At 41.3% G+C, this 17409-nt stretch overlaps 3 protein-coding genes and 1 long non-coding RNA gene across 4 annotated transcripts; 2 read left to right on the top strand and 2 right to left on the bottom strand.

The window, feature by feature from the left end:
- Positions 1 to 5560: 5560 nt before the first annotated feature.
- On the top strand, positions 5561 to 8782 carry LOC112284809 (protein trichome birefringence-like 8). Its single transcript, XM_024525065.3, has 4 exons — positions 5561 to 7079; positions 7174 to 7563; positions 7664 to 7819; positions 7938 to 8782. The coding sequence occupies exons 1-4, from the start codon at positions 6325 to 6327 to the stop codon at positions 8320 to 8322; spliced, it is 1686 nt and encodes a 561-aa protein (XP_024380833.1). The 5' UTR covers positions 5561 to 6324; the 3' UTR covers positions 8323 to 8782.
- Positions 8783 to 8851: 69 nt separating this feature from the next.
- Positions 8852 to 9268, bottom strand: LOC149988512 (uncharacterized). The gene is made up of 2 exons (XR_016504043.1): positions 9152 to 9268; positions 8852 to 9021 (listed from the first exon to the last, which is right to left on the bottom strand). It is a non-coding gene; the product is annotated as an uncharacterized LOC149988512 (long non-coding RNA).
- An 887-nt stretch (positions 9269 to 10155) lies between these two features.
- LOC112278585 (elongation factor 2) lies at positions 10156 to 13984 on the bottom strand. The gene is made up of 3 exons (XM_090251640.1): positions 13883 to 13984; positions 13515 to 13602; positions 10156 to 12875 (listed from the first exon to the last, which is right to left on the bottom strand). The coding sequence occupies exons 1-3, from the start codon at positions 13883 to 13885 to the stop codon at positions 10435 to 10437; spliced, it is 2532 nt and encodes an 843-aa protein (XP_090107766.1). The 5' UTR covers positions 13886 to 13984; the 3' UTR covers positions 10156 to 10434.
- Positions 13985 to 14287: 303 nt separating this feature from the next.
- LOC112278587 (uncharacterized) lies at positions 14288 to 15570 on the top strand. The gene is made up of 4 exons (XM_024512195.3): positions 14288 to 14374; positions 14641 to 14747; positions 14915 to 14949; positions 15111 to 15570. The coding sequence occupies exons 1-4, from the start codon at positions 14372 to 14374 to the stop codon at positions 15176 to 15178; spliced, it is 213 nt and encodes a 70-aa protein (XP_024367963.1). The 5' UTR covers positions 14288 to 14371; the 3' UTR covers positions 15179 to 15570.
- Positions 15571 to 17409: the final 1839 nt, after the last annotated feature.

Here is a 17409-nt window from a genome sequence, read left to right as displayed (position 1 = left end):
TATAATACTAACGCTTGGATTTATAATGGATTGAAAGTGTTGTATTAAGCACAATATTTTATGATATCTGTGGAATATATCCCAAAAATATTTTATGATGTGGTGAAATGCTAAAATGCTGAAGTGTTGTAGTGAGTAGCAAAAAACGTAGACCTGGTTTTTGTAAGCACATTGTATACAATAACAGGTGAAATTGATATGTAGTTTAGTGATTGTAGCCTATTTTTGAGCTTTACTAAAGCAAACAATCAAACCCAATTAAAAAAAAGTGTTGAATTGAGTCAGTTATTTTTATCATATAATACTTTGTTTTTGTGTTTTTTTCTTTTTCTTTTGAGTTTGTCAGTTTATTTGTTTTTTTGTTTGTTCATTTGTTTGTTTTTCTTTTTTCTTTTTCTTTTTTTTTTGGTTTGATGTTTGGATTTGTTGTTAAATTGGTGAAATATTAGTTGGATTGAATTTGTGTGTCTTAAAGGGAATTTTTGAATTTTTTATTTTTAGATATTATTTTTTATTTAAAATTTATTTAATTTTAAGATTATTTTTTATTTTTTATTTTATTATTATAATATTTCATATTTTTATTTTTATTTTATTATTCAATAGAAATATATAGATCTTTATTTTTATATTATTATAACATATTATCAAAGATTTGTGGCATTATTATTTGATTGATTAAGTTATATGCTTTAATTTTTATTTTATATCTACTATGAAATCTTGCTCAAGTACTTAAACAACATGGCTTTATTGAAATTTTATCAGCATATAATTTTGAAGTATGTAAGTTTGTTTTTATAATTTTTAGAACAAGCTCAATTTGATTATTTAGTTGAATCCATAATGTTATTAGTGAGCTAGCTTTGATAATAAAAGAAAGTAATTGGAAAGAAAATGCTCAAAAATAGCATAGAGAATATGAAAGAAGACAAAGAAAAATTAAAATAGTTTATCTAAGAGTAGTTTTTTAAAAATGTCAAAGAAATTAAGAAAGAGATCAGAGAGAAGGTATAAGCATTATAGATGATAATATTAATCATAATTGAAGAGAAATTAATCAACAACATAAAAGAAAACTTAAAAGAAATGAAGAAGAGAGAAATGATATTAATCATCAAAATTGCTATAGGATACAAACTAAGCAAAGGACATGGCAGGAAGAAATCTCATGTGCACAACAAAAAGAAGAAGTAAGAAAATATAATAGAACAAAAGAAATTATTGAATAAGTAGATCAATTTTTTTATGAACATCATAATGAAAGAAAAAGATTGGAAGGTCGTCATGATATTTGAAATATGGACATTCAATGCCTATAATGCAAGGCACTTCATTAGATGGATGACTAAACTATTCTATCAACAACATTAAATCTACAATTTAGTATATATTATCTATATGGAAAGATTCAACTTTTCTTTCTTTAAAATCTTATATTGTTAATTAAATAACAACTTGATGGACAAGATGAACAAGTTAGATTTTTTGAAAGACTATTTAATAATACAATACTACACATATATTTTTATGTCTTAGTGCAAAAGTTGATAATATTATCTTACAAGGATCTACTCTGTATAGCTTTTGCATACATGAAAAGCTTTGATATCAAATAGGTACTCTTTTAGGACAAGAAGATATAGATGTAAGTTATATGCAACTTTATATTTATGGCCTTAATATTACATATGAAGCAAGGATGGCACGTAATGGTAATTTGTTAATTTAAACAATACCGGAGCTTCAAGAATATTTGAAAGAACATCACGTATTTTTTCCACTTTGTTCACAAGCTTATGAAATATTGTCTAAAGCACCAGAAAGAAGAGAGAGCAATGATAATATATGCATACATCTTCATTTTAGTAATAATACTAACAGAAGAGGTTATAATCTTCCGACTTCTAATGAAGTTGCAATTGTTATATTGCGCAATGGAACAAAGGCAAAAAGAATGAGAAATATAGTTGTTCAATAGAGAAGAGGTGTATTGCAATGAATTTATAAAGAACATCTTGCATACTTACCACTCTACTATGTTTCTTTTTTTTTCTATGTAAAGAACTTAGATGGTATGATCAAATGAAACATAGAGATATAAATGCCAATAAAGATGGAGATAAAAATTTAAACAATGCACGTATTACTCAAATGGAATTTCATTCATATCAATTATTTCCTCAATATAATTAGTATTCAACTATCTTACAAGGTGGAAAGTTGCTAGAAGAATTTATTATGGATACTTGAATAACAACAAAGTATAATCAATTGAAATATATTAGAATGAATCAAAACAAATTACGTACAAATGTATATCAAGAAATGACAAATATTTTTGGAGATGTGCAAAACCAAGAAGTTGATATGCAAAATTTAAGGCAAAGGATAATTCTTTTGTTCTTTCTATGGCTATTACTTGATACTTTTAACATCCACACATGTTTGGTACAATGATTGCAAATTTGCAATCGCCAAAGATCTCAACTGTACTTCTTTTAGGACAAAGATCGAAAGATTGTCTTGACTTGATAGCAAAAATATTTAAATTCAAATATCATGTATTAATTAAAGATATTTGTAAACATTACATTTTAAAACATGCACTTCCAAAAGTGCATACTATTGAGTTTTAGAAGCAATGTCTTCTACAAAATATATTTTTTATTATTTTTTGAACAAAACTACAAAGTAAGAAATCAGTTGATGTTGGTAGAATTATTTGTACAAAGTTTCCTATTAAAAAAGAAGATCCATTGTTATTTGAAACAATTAACACTTGCATGGTTCATAGTCTGTGTGGACCTTAATATATGCAAATTCCATGCATGAAGGATGGAATATGTCAAAAGAAATATCCAAAAGAATATCAAGAAGTAACATCAATGGATATTAATGGCTATCTCCAATATCATAGAAAAAATAATATAAGAACTTTCAACATTAGCAATGATATTGTAGATAATAGAGATGTTACATACAATCCTACTCTTAGCAAAAAAGTATAATTGCCATATTAACATTGAAGTTTATGCTTTAGTTTGTATTGTGAAATATATTTTGAAATATATCTATAAGGGACATGATTGTACAACAATGCAAATTGGAAATAAAGAAGATGAAGTCAAGAAATATATTGATCCACAATATATTAGAGCTCCAGAGACAATATGCTGTTTGTTTGGAATGAAAATGCGTGAAGAAGTTCCAAATGTGGTTTGATTGGCATGGCATATTTTTAAAATGCATCAAGTAATTTTTGATCCAAATGATGATGTAGAAGAAGTCTTAGCCTGTGGAGAGCGGCAAAAAAAAACTTTTATGTGGTTGACAGATTGTACACTCTATATTTTAAAAAAATCTCGATTTTGATGAAGTTTTGTTTTGCAATATTATAAAGAATGCAACATATGCAAATGTGCTAAGAAAGATAGTTCTTATTATTTGAGATGAGATACCAATGCAACATCACCACTATGCTGAGGCAATCAATAGAACTCTCCAAGACATAGATGATACTAAGAAGTTATTTAGAAGAATTACTATAATCTTTGGTGGAGATTTTTGCCAAATTCTTTTTGTTGTTAAATGCTCAAGAATATTTCTACAAATACTTGAACATCTAAAATTGATTACATGGATTATAAAAGTTCAAGTAGTTTTTGCACAAAGATGTTATTAAAGTTAGCAACCAATTCATTTGACAGATTCAAATCTTGTCATAGTCAGCACAGTCAACTCACATATACATATATAGATATAGAGCATTTAAGAATGTCATACTATTCAAAAGTTTGTTATAAGTCTTGCATAAATATTGCAAAAAGTTCATCCAAACTTCACATATACAAACAACAGAAACATAATTATACACATGTTGTGTGTACATATATGTATACTTGTGTGTGTGCGTGATTTAGAATAGTCAAAGGGCTGTCTCCTTGTTGACAGATGCTTGACATGCCACCTAGCATTGCCCTCACACCTGGCACTTCCAGAGCTTGCCAGGTTTGCTGATTTCCAAAACAAAACATGAAAGAGAAAAGAATATTAACAATAATAATAATATTGTTATTATTTATGGAAAAAAGAATTCACTTCCGTGGGAGAACCATCCAGAACTTCAGGAAGAATCCCTCAAACCAATACCTGGTTTGTTCCACTACCCCATCAATGTGTGGAGTACACATGGCAGCTGCTCCACAGCACAAGAATTGTCACCTCACCAATTAGCCAAATGGTGGGTCACAAATGGAAACTTGACGTGTCACAGCTTGGTGGTGTGTGTCGCCAAAACATGCATGTAATTGGCTTCATCCCACTTTGTTCTAGATGTCCTTATGGATGGTCTTCAAGGTTGCTTGCCAAAGTCTTCCACTCTTTGTGCCCATCAAGAGGTCAATCCAACAACAGGCCACACAATCCACTGTACTCAGGAAGTAGGAAAAAGAATGGAAGTTTATTACATGGTACACCTTTAAATTTTCTTTTCTTTTTTCTATGGTACTTTTGGGGTGCCTTGGGGTTATTTCGGAGCAGCTCATGACCCTCCAAGTTGACCAAAGCGACGAATGTCGTGAGCGAAATGGACGAAATCAGACCGATGGTTGCAGCTTCATTCGTTGAAGCATCCTTCACCGACGTAACATCGCGATGGAGAGTGGGAGCGGCGTAGCGAGACACACTGTTGCCAGCAAAGCTCCGAGGGCAACAACTACGCTCTTGTTCGATCACTGATGCGCTCTTGTTCGATCCTGAAACCTGAATTTCGTGCGGTAGGCCAGTTTCCAGAGCACCGGTAGTGGATCCCCGGGAGTGGTTTCTAGAGAAGATTCCATAACTGTCTATTTATTTAGATTCATGTTTGTATTTACAGTTGCTATTGGAGTCAACTGATTGGGCAATCAGAGTTAATTTTAGTCGCGGTCGATTGCTAGTGTGCCTAGATGAGTTCAACATCAGGACCGTACCGATTATGCTTGCTCCCTTGCGGTGGAGACTAGTATGCTAGTGCGATCCGTATACCGAACAGTGTCGCTGAAGCATTGGCTGACATGGAGGAATAACTATGGAGGGAACGTGCTCCACAAACGTGGCTAAAAACAGGCTGGAATTGCTCACAGCGAGGGAGATGTGATCGAAGCGAAGTACGGTTTGAATGATGGAGATATTGCAAATCTGGAAAGTCGTTCAAAAGGAAAAACAGGGAAGGGATATTCGCGTGTCGGCCGCTGAGCAATACGGTCCTTAAAGCGCTCCCAGTTTCTTCTTCACCAACTCCTTGGGGAGTTTCCGTGAGATTTTCCTTGCTGTTGCTGTGGTGATCATATATGTGGCGCTGATCACCACAGCATTCGTGGGCATTTGCGACTTTCCGGTTTGTTATGGTACTAGAGATCCTCAGCAGCTTTTTCTCCTGCGTGGCCTTGGCGGGTTCTGGTAGATGGTAGCATCGTTGGGTTTCTCGTGCGGAATCCAATACAAAGCGTGTCATGTGGGACTGTTCCTCAAGGCTAGGACGCTCCTAAATCCGTGCTCCGGAATGACAGTTATAGTATTCCATGTTATTTTATGCGAACTTTCGCATTAACGAGTAAAACTTTCATGTTGCTCTTGGAGGTAGAGAAGGGGTTGCTTGGTGGGAAAAGGACTGTTTGTCTGCCACCCTGCTACACCACGTGTATGTGGTCAGTATGCTAGAGAAGGGTTTACGGTCATTTCAAGAGTATCGTTCCTTGCCTGCACATTATCTTAGGACTACCAGCGGCGGGCTCTGAATACCAAGCTCCTTCAAACAGAGACTGAACTTTAAAGTAGGAAACTGCAAATCGCTCGGTGCTCCAGTTCATTGACGAATATAACCCACATCCACCTCTTCATCCGCACAGTACCTGAGCCGCCTACCTCTCAGGCCAAGCTCCAGCTGGTTGTATCAAGATCTTCGAACGTCTTTGTAGGGGACATTTTGGACCCTCGGTACTTGCATGACCGCCTTGGGATAGAATTGCCTGGGCATTTTAGCACCCAAGTTCTTATCAAATGACCGCATATTGTTGAGATCTTGAATGAGTGCAGTGTTAAAATTCATGATATATCCCTGGGAGTCATTTTTCACGAGAAAGAGGGGCAGGTTATGTAAGTATACCATATTTGTTTTTTTGACAGAGGACGCTTTTTTCTATCACAGTATGTCATGAGCATGGTTCCCGTTGCTCTGCAAACTCGATGCTGCACGGGCTTCCTAGATTGAGGTGTGCAAACAGTTTACCTGGGGAAGCTTGCGATTGATTGGAACGGATCAGCTTCTCTAATCCGTTCGAGATGGCTGCAAGGCCTCAAACGCGCAGACTCAGCGAAGCAGGGGTCTCTCGAGGACGGAAGGCATGCTGTTTCTCAATTGGAGCCTCGACAGTCTTCATGGTCACCTTCGCGTTCATGTTCGTTGTTTGTTTCTTCTTCTTAGACATGGAGTTAGTGTACCGTAAAGCTGGCATGACATCAGCCGCGAAACCTGTCCTCCTTCAACAGGACTTTAATATGGCCTCATCCGCGACTCAAGAATCTTCAGACGACTCTGCTGCTCAGGTATCAACGCCGTTTGTCCATGTCACGGCCTTCAAGCAGCCAATCGCGCACAACGATATGTCCTCTATCAAAACAGAAGCGTCTGGAATAACAATTGAACCATCCTCAGACTCAGAAGACGGTGGACCCAACCATGTGGAGGTAGAAGCTACAGAACAAGCGTTTATTGCCGTTCCGGAGGTCGATGGAGATGAGATCGGAGGGGACAATTTCACTATCTCCACCACCCAGGACACCTCCACGTCTAAAGATGATGAGGACCCAATCATAAAGTCCAAGCTCAATGTGAGGGAAAGACCGCAAGAAGCACGGTCGTTGGCAGGATGCGATATCACACAAGGTCGCTGGGTTTTCGACAACGTCACGCACCCCTTGTACCGCACTAAAAATTGCCCTTTCGCGGATCCGGGTTTTCGATGCGAGGAGAATGGGAGACCTGACAAGGAGTTCATGTCTTACCGCTGGCACCCGAATGACTGTGATCTTCCCAGGTAGGCATGACTTTGATCTCGTATTTGTGCAGTTATCTTAGAAGTGCAGGACTTTTTAATGACAGACTTTGAGAATCTTGAGACTTGGTGATAGGTTCTGCGCGACGGATATCTTAGAGCGGCTTCGAGGCCAACGGATGGTCTTCGTTGGAGATTCCTTGGGACGAAATAACTGGGAATCGATGTTGTGCATGCTCGCAGAGGGGGTAACCAACAAGAGCCGTATTTATGAAGTGAACGGGGAGCCGATCACGAAGCATTCCGGTAAGTTGGTGTACAAGTTCGAGGATTACAACTGTACCGTTGAATACTACCGGGATCCGTTCCTAGTCCCCCAAGGTCGTCCCCCGCGTAACTCACCAGCAAACGTGTCGTGCTCACTGAAAGTGGACCGCGTGAGTTACAGCACGGAGCAGTGGAGACATGCAGAGATCATTATCTTTAACGCGGGCCATTGGTGGAGCGAACACAAAATATTTCACCAGTAAGTCATGATTCTTGAAAAACACGCTCTTCGAATGACAAGGGCTGCGTATTACAATGCAGAGATTCTGAATGAAACCCGTTGCATCTGTGGCCCACAGAGGTTGTAAATTTCAGGTAGGCGACAAGCTGATGGATTACGACTTGAGAACCGGATTGAAGAAAGCATTGCACACATGGGCGGCTTGGCTGGAGGAGAACCTGGACACCAAGAAGAGCCAAGTCTTTTGGCTGAGCTACCCGACCGTCCATTTCAGGTGATTGAGAATTCTACCCTACGTCATGCTCACCGTCGTCATTCGCCGTTTCTGCTCGAATTGATGCGATCGAATCTTTGAGTTTGTTATAAAGAAGGTTTTCATGAGAACTTTGCAGGGGTGGAACATGGAACCGAGGAGGGCATTGTCACCAGGAGAAGCGCCCTCTCACTGAGGAGGAAGCTCGCAACGAGTGGCAAACCCCGTGGATGAACGAGATTGTGAAGGAATCCTTCATGGCCAACATAAAGAAGAAGCTGGATGCGGTCACTTATTTGGACATTACGACTGCGACGAACTACAGGCCCGATGGGCACGGTGCATTGTACACATGGGACACGAAAAAATTCGGGCTAAAGCCCAGAAACCGGCAGGATTGCAGCCACTTCTGCCTACCGGGAGTTCCAGACACGTGGAGCCAGTTCGTTCTAGCTAGTTTATTGGCCAGAGGGAGGAACACTTGGGCGCAACCTGTCCGATTATGCGACAGAGCCAAATATTAGATTTTCAGAGCAAATACCTTCTTCGAAATCAACTATGAGCTTTTACGAATCTCTTCGAGCTCATCCAATCTACTGGGATCACGAGGGCCGGGAGATGCTGCAGCAGCGGAGGGAGAAAAGTGCAAGATTACAGCTCGCAATCTAGATGCGGTTTGTAAACTAACCTCAACTTTGTGAAATAATCTGTTAAAGAACTAGTAGAGGTCTTGTGCATGGAAGATCAGTGGGGAAGATTTTAGGCTGGTCAATGTTGACTGTATCACCATTCCAAAGTTCATTTTCTCGGAGCTCAAGTTTTCATTTGTGAAATCTAGGTCTGAGCCTAGGAAGATCCGTTGTTAACTTTACGCATGAACTCGTGGTTCATCAACCAGAACTTCCTAGATGTTTAGATGTTATATATTTTCTTCCATCAATTATCGAAGTGATGAACATCGGAATCTGTTCTTTTCTCACCAAATTTTGTGCGTGTACAATTAAGTTTTGCAAAAAATTATGTTCTTCAAATTCAAACGAGTTTGCGAGTCAATGAAATAGCATCGTCTACATTCCCCATAACCCGATTGTTGTGCCGACAGCTAATAGAACAATGATTGCTCGTCTTTTGTTAGAAACCCACACTGAGATCTCTCGTTGATATAGTTGATATGAAAGTTATTTGAGCAATGATTGAACCCAGTGATAGTATGTAGGTAATATCTGAGCAAATGAAAACCAACTGTTTAAATGTTTGTTGATGAGGATCAAGCTGGAAAATAAGCCGAGTATCGTCAGGGAGTCCCCCGGCCACGTAATATGTACAAGAACAGGATTAGAAAATAGATCACACCTGGAAATGTCGTGCCAAAGGACTGCGAAGTGCGTGTCCCGTCTTTCCGCCGCACACTCGTAATGTGAGGGTCACGCATCTTTGCTAAGTGCGATGTAACGCTTATGAACAGCTTACCTGGTGTTAATTGCAGCCATCAACCTTGTAAGTCTTCACACAGGCAATACTTGAAAGAGGACAAAAACTTCGTTCATCGCATAAAAGCAAGCAGTTCAGATCCTAAGGGGAAGTTCCGAGTTTGAAAAATTACTAAAACATAAATATTCCATTAAGTATTAAGGACCAATTCCTTGTCACACCAACATAATCAGATAAATAGTGGCAGTTAATAAAGCAAGTAATAAAAAAAAAAATGGACTGTAGCATATTCAAGGCATTGCCACAAACCTGCATATTAACCACAGTATGTAGTACACTAAGAGTAAGCCTACTCATTATTAACTGTAATTGTCAAATGTTGTCACAATTATCTGAGTCAATTTCACTTGTACACAAACAGTAAAAACTAGATAAGATGCACACCACGTCGCGAAAAAAACTCCAAAGGAATCTATAAGAGAAGGGTATCAATACTCGACATTGCACACTTAACCTGACCATCAAAATCTTCCAGCGCTCACTGCACCAATTTGCAATAACGAACCGAAAGGGATATTCCCGAGAAAATGATTGATCATAAAAAAGAGAAACCAAGAAAAAACACAATGGAAAAGGTAGCTAAACTGTACAACCATCCCCATTCCTGTAACGTTAACCAATTAAAATTACACGATTTCCGCAAAAAAAGAAGTCCATGGATCAGGAACGACAGGGGAATCGAACGAAACCAAACACATGAGGCAAGAGCACAACTAAAAGCACAAACTAAAAGCACAAACAAAGAGCACAACTAAAAGCACAAACTGCAGACAAAAACCTCGAATTTAATGAGGCTGTACTGTGCGAAGTAGCACTCATATCAGAAACATAGCTAGCAGTGCTCAGGCATATAAATCCACCATAAATGAGATAAGAACACATCCAGCTTCCATTCCATTCACGAGAATAACAAATGAATGGGACCGGTAAATCAACCATAACTATCGAATGCCGGATAAATTGCGAGGCACATTGGCTACTTACAAACTATCCAAGAAGATTCACCTGCCACGGCCTCGCGTCCTTGCCTCTCAATATTGACCCCTGGAATAGGAACCCAACACCTATCTAAACGCTTGTCCAACAAAACGAACGCCAGCCAGCATAATATCCCAAAACACAATGCTCCACCTGCGCCTCCTTCCTTACAACTTGTCCTCGTACTCCGACAACGGCGTGATCTGCTCCTTCAATCCCTTCCGCTTCCTCACGTCCGCCACGATCTGGGCCGACTGCGTCCCGGCTTCCAACGGGTCGCTCGTCATCATCTCCCAGTGGTCGAACACGCACTGCGGGAACGCTTGCCCGGACGTCGCCGCCCTCAACGTCCCCGAAAACCCGAACGACTCGATGACCGGCAAGTATGCCTTGATGTTGTACAGCGGCGTACCCGGCCTCTGCACCTCCTCGAACACGTGACCACGCTTCTGGTTCAGCACTCCGTAGATTCCTCCCAGAGCGCCCTCCGGTGCCTGGATCTCCACCAAGTACACCGGCTCCAACAGCCTCGGCTTCGCCGTCAGCTGCGCCGCGTACATCACACGACGCGCCGTCGGGATCACCTGCCCTCCTCCTCGATGGATCGCGTCTGTGTGCAGCACCACGTCGCACACCTCGAACGCGATTCCGCGCATGTTCTCCTCCGCCAACGCACCCTCCTTCGTCGCCCACTGGAACGCCGCCACCACCGAGTCCTTGATCTCGTTCAGGTACTGCACTCCCTTACACATGTCCACCACCATGTTCGGTCCCGTCGTCTCCGGTCCGAAACACCAGATCTTCTTCGCCAAGTCCTTGTCCCACCCGAACTCCTGCGCCAATATCTGCGACCGCACCTTCGGGTCGTCGCGCGGCCCGATCCGCCCGTCGTCGATCGCCTCCGGCAGCCCCTCCTCCAGTGGCCGAGCCTCGAAGTACAGCCTGTTGTGCTTGTTCGGCGACTTGCTCATCACCGTCCGCACCGACTTGTCCAGCACCGTCTCCCTGAACGACACCACCGGGTCCGACACCACGATCTCCGCGCCTCCCATGAAGTCCTCCTGCAGATCCTTCAGACAGATCTCCAAATGCAGCTCTCCCGCTCCCGCGATGATGTGCTCCCCGCTCTCCTCGATCATACACAACACCATGGGGTCCGACTTCGCCAGCCGCTTCAGCCCCTCCACCAGCTTCGGCAGGTCCGACGCGTGCTTGCACTGCACCGCCACACGCACCACAGGCGACACCGAAAACTTCATCGCCCGGATCGGGTGCGCGTCCGTCTCCTTCTCGCCCGTCAGCGTTGCGTTCTTCGTGATGAACTGGTCCAGCCCAACCATCGCCACTGTGTTCCCGCACGGCACGTCCTCCACTGACTCCTGCCTCCTTCCCATCCAGATAACCGTCCTCTGCACCGACTTCGTGTACAGGTCCTTCTTCCCGCCGGGCACGTAGTTCGGCCCCATGATCCGAACCTTCATTCCCGTCGCCACCTTCCCCGCGAACACACGCCCGAACGCGAAGAACCGACCCTTGTCCGACGCCGGAATCATCTTCGACACGTACAACATCAGCGGCCCGTTCGGGTCGCAGTTCCTGATCGCGTTCGCGTACTGGTCGTCCAGCGGACCCTCGTACAGGTTCTCCACCCTGTACTTCTGCGCCGTCGCCGGGGACGGCAGGTGGAAGATCATCATCTCCAGCAGCGCGCTCGCCGCCGGCAGCCACGCCTGCATCGTCCTCTTCATCAGCGCCTTCCCCACCAGCTCCTTCTCCTCCGACTTCAGCCCGCAGTTCAGCTTCGCCAACATCGGCCACAGCTTGTCCTTCTGGTCGTTCATGCAGATGTTGATCACCTGCTTGATCGGGTTGTACACGAACTGCACGAACCCACGCTGGCACGTCGCCGACCCCGTGTTCTTCGACGTCCACTTCTTCGTCGCCGGGTCGAAAAAGTTCTCGCCCCACAGCCTCTCCATCATCTTCTTCTCGTCCACTCCGAACTTCCCCGCGTACATCTTCGCGAAGTTCGTCAGCGTGAAAGCCCACCCGTGCAGACCCGCCGAAAACGCCACCGTCCCCTTCTCCGGATACACCTGCACGTCTCCCAGCAGCGCATCCTCGTACGTCGCCATGATCACGTTCGCGCTCTCGATCACCCGCTGGAACGTCTGGTACGCCTCCTCGCCGTCCACCTGCAGCTCCAAAAAGCATCGGTCCATCTTGTTCACCGTCAACACCGGCCTGATCCTCTCTCCCAGAGCCTGTCGCAGCACCGTCTCCGTCTGCACGCACACTCCCTCCACGCAGTCCACCACCACCAGCGCTCCGTCAGTGATACGCAGCGCCGCAGTCACCTCCGACGAAAAATCCACGTGCCCAGGCGAATCGATCAGGTTGATCAGGTAGTCGCATCCGTCCTTCTCGCCGTGGTAGTCCTTCAGCGACTCCGAAGTCATCTCGTAGTACAACGAGATACCGGTCGACTTGATCGTAATACCACGATCCGCCTCATCCTGCCGGGTGTCCGTCAGACGCACATCTCCGGCCGTCTCCTGCGCGATAATCCCCGCAGCAGCCACCAGCGAATCCGTCAGTGTCGACTTCCCTGCCACATTCCCACCACTCACCCCCATTAAACTCATGCGTCATATGTTTGTTTGAATTTTGTTGTCGTCATAAAATAAAGTCTTCCCGCTCACGTGTCTTATGCTTGCGGACGTGTATCTAGAATGTTAATTTGAAATACGTAAGCATAGCATGGAATCGACATTGCGCAAGGCATTTTCGACTTTGAACTGACAAAATCCGACTACTTCCATGCAGCATGAATTGGGATTCGCTGCTTCTAAGATATGAAAATTCATAAAAACTTGAATTCCACAACCGTGAACATGAAATAAATCTAATTGTAGATGGATTATCATTTCACAAATTCTATTCCCCAATGCATTATGTGATTAGCTGCTTTCAGTATCGAGTTACATCATGTGCAGAAAGACCTGTTCCCAAGTTGTTATGACCACACTTGGTGCGCATTAGTGCTGTCGGATAATGTGATCATACCTCAGACATGTCACAGAATTTCATTTAATTTAAGTAACTCGATTAAAATTGCATACTGCATCAATTGAAGCTCATACTGGTACAATTCACCTTATAGGAGAGATATATTATACCTCACGAGCGCAAGACCTAGAACGAAATAATTCGATGGCATTGAGCTAAGGAGGTGGAATCCACTTACCATGATCCACATGGGCGATAACGGACATGTTCCTGATGTTGTGCTTCTTGTCCATAATGGCACGAAGCTCTTCAGCTGAAAACTTCACCTGTAAGAATACATCCATACCACAATCTTAGCACATAAACCACATTGCCAAACCCTAAAGGCATCCATTTCACAAATCCCCAGTAGGAGAAGTTAAGTGTCCTCCGTAACTCCAAAACCCCCCGGAATTGCTATCTCGCCATTCCAGATATGGACAATCGACAAGATGGAAATTTTACAGAAGTCCAGCGAAGGAAATCACTAAGACATGCGAATCCGACTGCTATGGCAATTCCGCATGACAAGAAACCACGCAAACGGCGCAGGGGTTGGCGACGTACCATCTTGACGCGCTTGAGGAGTCCGTGCCCACTGGGCAGCAAAGGATTGAGGCGAGAGGAGCAGATAAGTGACGGTGAGAGAGAGCAGGCTACTCTCCTCTGGTTGTGAAAGAGAGACACGAGTTCGACTGTGCTGTATATATGGGAGGCCTCGGTTGCTCATCGTGTCCTCGGACGGCTCAGATGGGCGGTGCCTGATCCAACGACGAAAATTGCGGTGGGACTTAGGGCTCGGTTCATGTAATTTTGCCCAGTTGGCATTACCACGGAATGGTTTTACTTAACGTTCATTTTTCGTTTGTCCTAATGTGTCATTTCGTCTGTCAATCGCTACAGTCGTGGGCCTTGCTGTCGTCGTTCCTCAAACGAAGTCACCGGAAGCACTACTGATTCTAAACTCTCTCTCCCACTCCTAATTACTGTTTCCATCAGTGGGTTTTCCTTCGATCGTGCGACTGGTGATCGAGCACAGACAGAAGCTCTACCAAGATGGTGTTTCCCTCTCTCTGCTAGATTTTATCTTGATTTGTTCCGTTGAGAGTTGAGGGAGTTTGATCTCTTTTTTATTTGTTTTTTTTCTTTTTGAGTTGGTAGCTTATTAGGGTTTTCTAAGATTTGATGGAGATTGTTGGTGTACGTGTTGGTGTGGAGATGTGAGGTTTGTTAGTTGGTATCGTGTGGTTTTGCGTAAATTTTGTTGTCTTAGGGCTTGAACCATACTGAGTGCGTGTTGGTGTATGTGTGGTGGGGTTGGGCAGTCAGCGCTTTTCAATTTTCAGTCATTCTTGACTGTGGTGCTGTTGGTTATTTGCACATGCACTTACGTCAAGATTCAGGCTCCTAAGATTATGGATCAGAAAACTGGGTGAGTGATCGAGTTAAGCTTTTTTATTTTAATTTTTTGTTTTACTGTCAAGAACAACTATTTCTCTAACTTGTCCCTCTTTGAAGAGTAGATCAGGGTTTGACCGCGAGGTGTTGGTTGGATTCATCTCCAAGTTTCTTATCGTAATCATATGCGGTGATTTGCAGGTTTCGAGGCTTCTTCTGGAAAGCAGCCCGCATAGGTGCGTTCATAGCTTCCTGTCCTCAATGATGATTAAAAGAAAAGCTCAAATTACATATTTCTGCATCTAATTGTAATCAGATCGAACAAACATTGCATCGAGAATGCCCATCTTGCCTTGTCTCTTGTACAGCTTCACTGATGTCAACATTGTTCCTGCAGGGGAGCGATTGAGTCCGTGGGTTGGAGGTTGCTGCTTCCTGATGGGATTCACTGTCCTTTTCTTCTAAGTTGTGCACTGAACCACAACGTCATTTGTTTCACCCATATACAAGACGTGCAATCTAGCCGTCCTTGCTGAGTTCATTACAGGGACAGTCTTTCTCAGCAGTCCAGCTCCATGTGGCATTTTTTGTAAGCTCTTGGAACTCCCTTTCCTGTAAGTTGTCTCTACTCTGGTTGGCACACTACAATCGAAGCATCTCCTTATGGCAGCGCTTTCTCAGTTGTGTATACTTGGGGTGACCAGCAGTCTCATTGTTTATTCCTCTATGACAGTGAAAGTTGGAATCTGGCTCTCACGCAGAGTCATGTTCTATTACTTCAAGATTGCTCACTGTTCAGTAATGGCTGTACCAGTTATCTCCTTGAGGAATATGTATTTATATATATATGACCGGAAGATGTGGGTTTTGTATGTTTGCATCTACTTTGGTTTGTAGGAGGCTTGCATTGAGTTGGAATTCCGACAGTGTTTGTTTCTTAGTATTTTCATATTTCATGGTTGTTTGATATCCTCTATTTTGTGTCGAAAGTGCATTTGAATGAACCTGGCTATGTTAGGGATTATAATTAATTGAAGAATTTCATCTTTACCGTAGACAGAGTGAAACTGAAAGACACAGTACATTGGAAAGTCCCTTTACGGCTTTTTGGAGTGGGTTTTATAAGCTAGCTTGTAGATTACGCAATCTTAATGCATTGCACATTTTATGTGTTTGTTGCAACTTTTACATTGGTTACTGCCTTGGTGATAAGTAACGACCACACATTAAAATATAAAAATATAAAATATTTATAGATGACTATGAGTCATGCATATTTAAGAGGTAGAATTTTTGAAGTGACTTGACTTAATATTATTGACATTATATTTGTCGCAAATATATGATTTTCATTTGATACTCACATGAACGATTGAACTACACTCAATAACTACATGGGTTGAAATCGACTTGATAAGCTAATGAACAACAATGTTAATGACCATTTAGACGAGTATATTTGCATCTAGTGATAGAAACATATATCCAATATTCCAAAACAAAATAGATTGCATATGACATATGTGGATGACCGAGTGGGATATTTATATTTTTGTATAAGTAATTTTGTATTCTGTTATCAAAGACTGAAGTACACAACATAATAGACTTTTGATTGTGGTGAAATATATTAGTTGTCATCAATATATCTTGTACTTTGTAATTTTTTAAAATGTTTTCACTGTTTATCTTATTACAACCAAAAGAATAATAACTTGTTTGAAAAGTTTAATATTAAATGAAGAATTATTAACAAAAAAAAACATCAAATATTAAAATGTGTTTGAATGATATAAATTTGTGCAAATTATAGATTAATTGTTCATTGTTTGTTGTACTAAATCATGTATATTTATACAAAATTATTATATATATATATATATATATATATATGTGAATTTAATTATATTATATAATAAAGACTATGTTTGTGATATCTCTAACATATTAACATTTTTTGAAGTAAGAATAGTACAATACTTTTATTTTTCTATGTATCAATTACATTGCATTTTATAAAGCCACATTTATATATTTAATGTTCTTTCAATAATTAATAATTAAAAAAAAATCAGTCAATTTTAGTAAATATTTTAGTCAATTTAACAATTCTCTCTCTCTCTCCATATATATATATATATATATATATATATATATTCTTGTATAATTTATACATTTAAAAAAATGAATACAAATCTATTTTGAAAAAAAATGATATTATATAAAATAATAAAAAAAATCAAGCAAAGTATTCTAAGAGTTTATAACTTCATTCTATTGATATGTGAAATGCAATGATCATCATTTATATCCATATTTTATATGATCATATAGACAAGTATTAATATAGTCTCAAGCTACAAGCACACCCCAAATTGCCATATATACACTCATTATGTCTATAGATACATTCAAGACCTTTAATTGGCTGATCCAAATTCTTTCCTCCTTGTCTTGGCATGGGTCTTAGCCATGGTGTCATGACAAGGAAGAAGAGGATGAGGAGACTGGGATTGAGTTCCACACCAAGGTAAGGAAGAGGAGGAGGAGGGAATTGAGACCCACATGGAGATAAAGGAGAGAGTGAAGAGGTTTGAGACTTGCATTCGGACAAGTAATAAGGGATCTTAATCAATCAATTGAAGGCCTTTGGATGTCAATATAGACATAATGGGTGTCTGTATAGCAATTTGGGG

This window comes from Physcomitrium patens, chromosome 7 (genome assembly GCF_059467195.1).
Source record: "Physcomitrium patens ecotype Gransden chromosome 7, ASM5946719v1, whole genome shotgun sequence".
Classification (NCBI taxonomy): domain Eukaryota; kingdom Viridiplantae; phylum Streptophyta; class Bryopsida; order Funariales; family Funariaceae; genus Physcomitrium; species Physcomitrium patens.
The sequence above is the reverse complement of the archived record's forward strand: the minus strand, read 5'-3'. Positions and strand labels throughout refer to the sequence as shown.

Excerpts from the sequence above, each read along its gene's own strand:
- LOC112284809 (XM_024525065.3), top strand. The coding sequence starts at position 6,325 with ATGGCTGCAAGGCCTCAAACGCGCAGACTCAGCGAAGCAGGGGTCTCT. Across the intron at positions 7,080-7,173 it reads AATGACTGTGATCTTCCCAG|GTTCTGCGCGACGGATATCT; the intron begins GTAGGCATGACT and ends ACTTGGTGATAG. Across the intron at positions 7,564-7,663 it reads GAACACAAAATATTTCACCA|AGGTTGTAAATTTCAGGTAG; the intron begins GTAAGTCATGAT and ends TGTGGCCCACAG.
- LOC112278585 (XM_090251640.1), bottom strand. Across the intron at positions 12,876-13,514 it reads TATCGCCCATGTGGATCATG|GGAAGTCGACACTGACGGAT; the intron begins GTAAGTGGATTC and ends GGAATGTGGCAG.
- LOC112278587 (XM_024512195.3), top strand. Across the intron at positions 14,748-14,914 it reads ATTATGGATCAGAAAACTGG|GTTTCGAGGCTTCTTCTGGA; the intron begins GTGAGTGATCGA and ends GGTGATTTGCAG. Across the intron at positions 14,950-15,110 it reads CTGGAAAGCAGCCCGCATAG|GGGAGCGATTGAGTCCGTGG; the intron begins GTGCGTTCATAG and ends TTGTTCCTGCAG.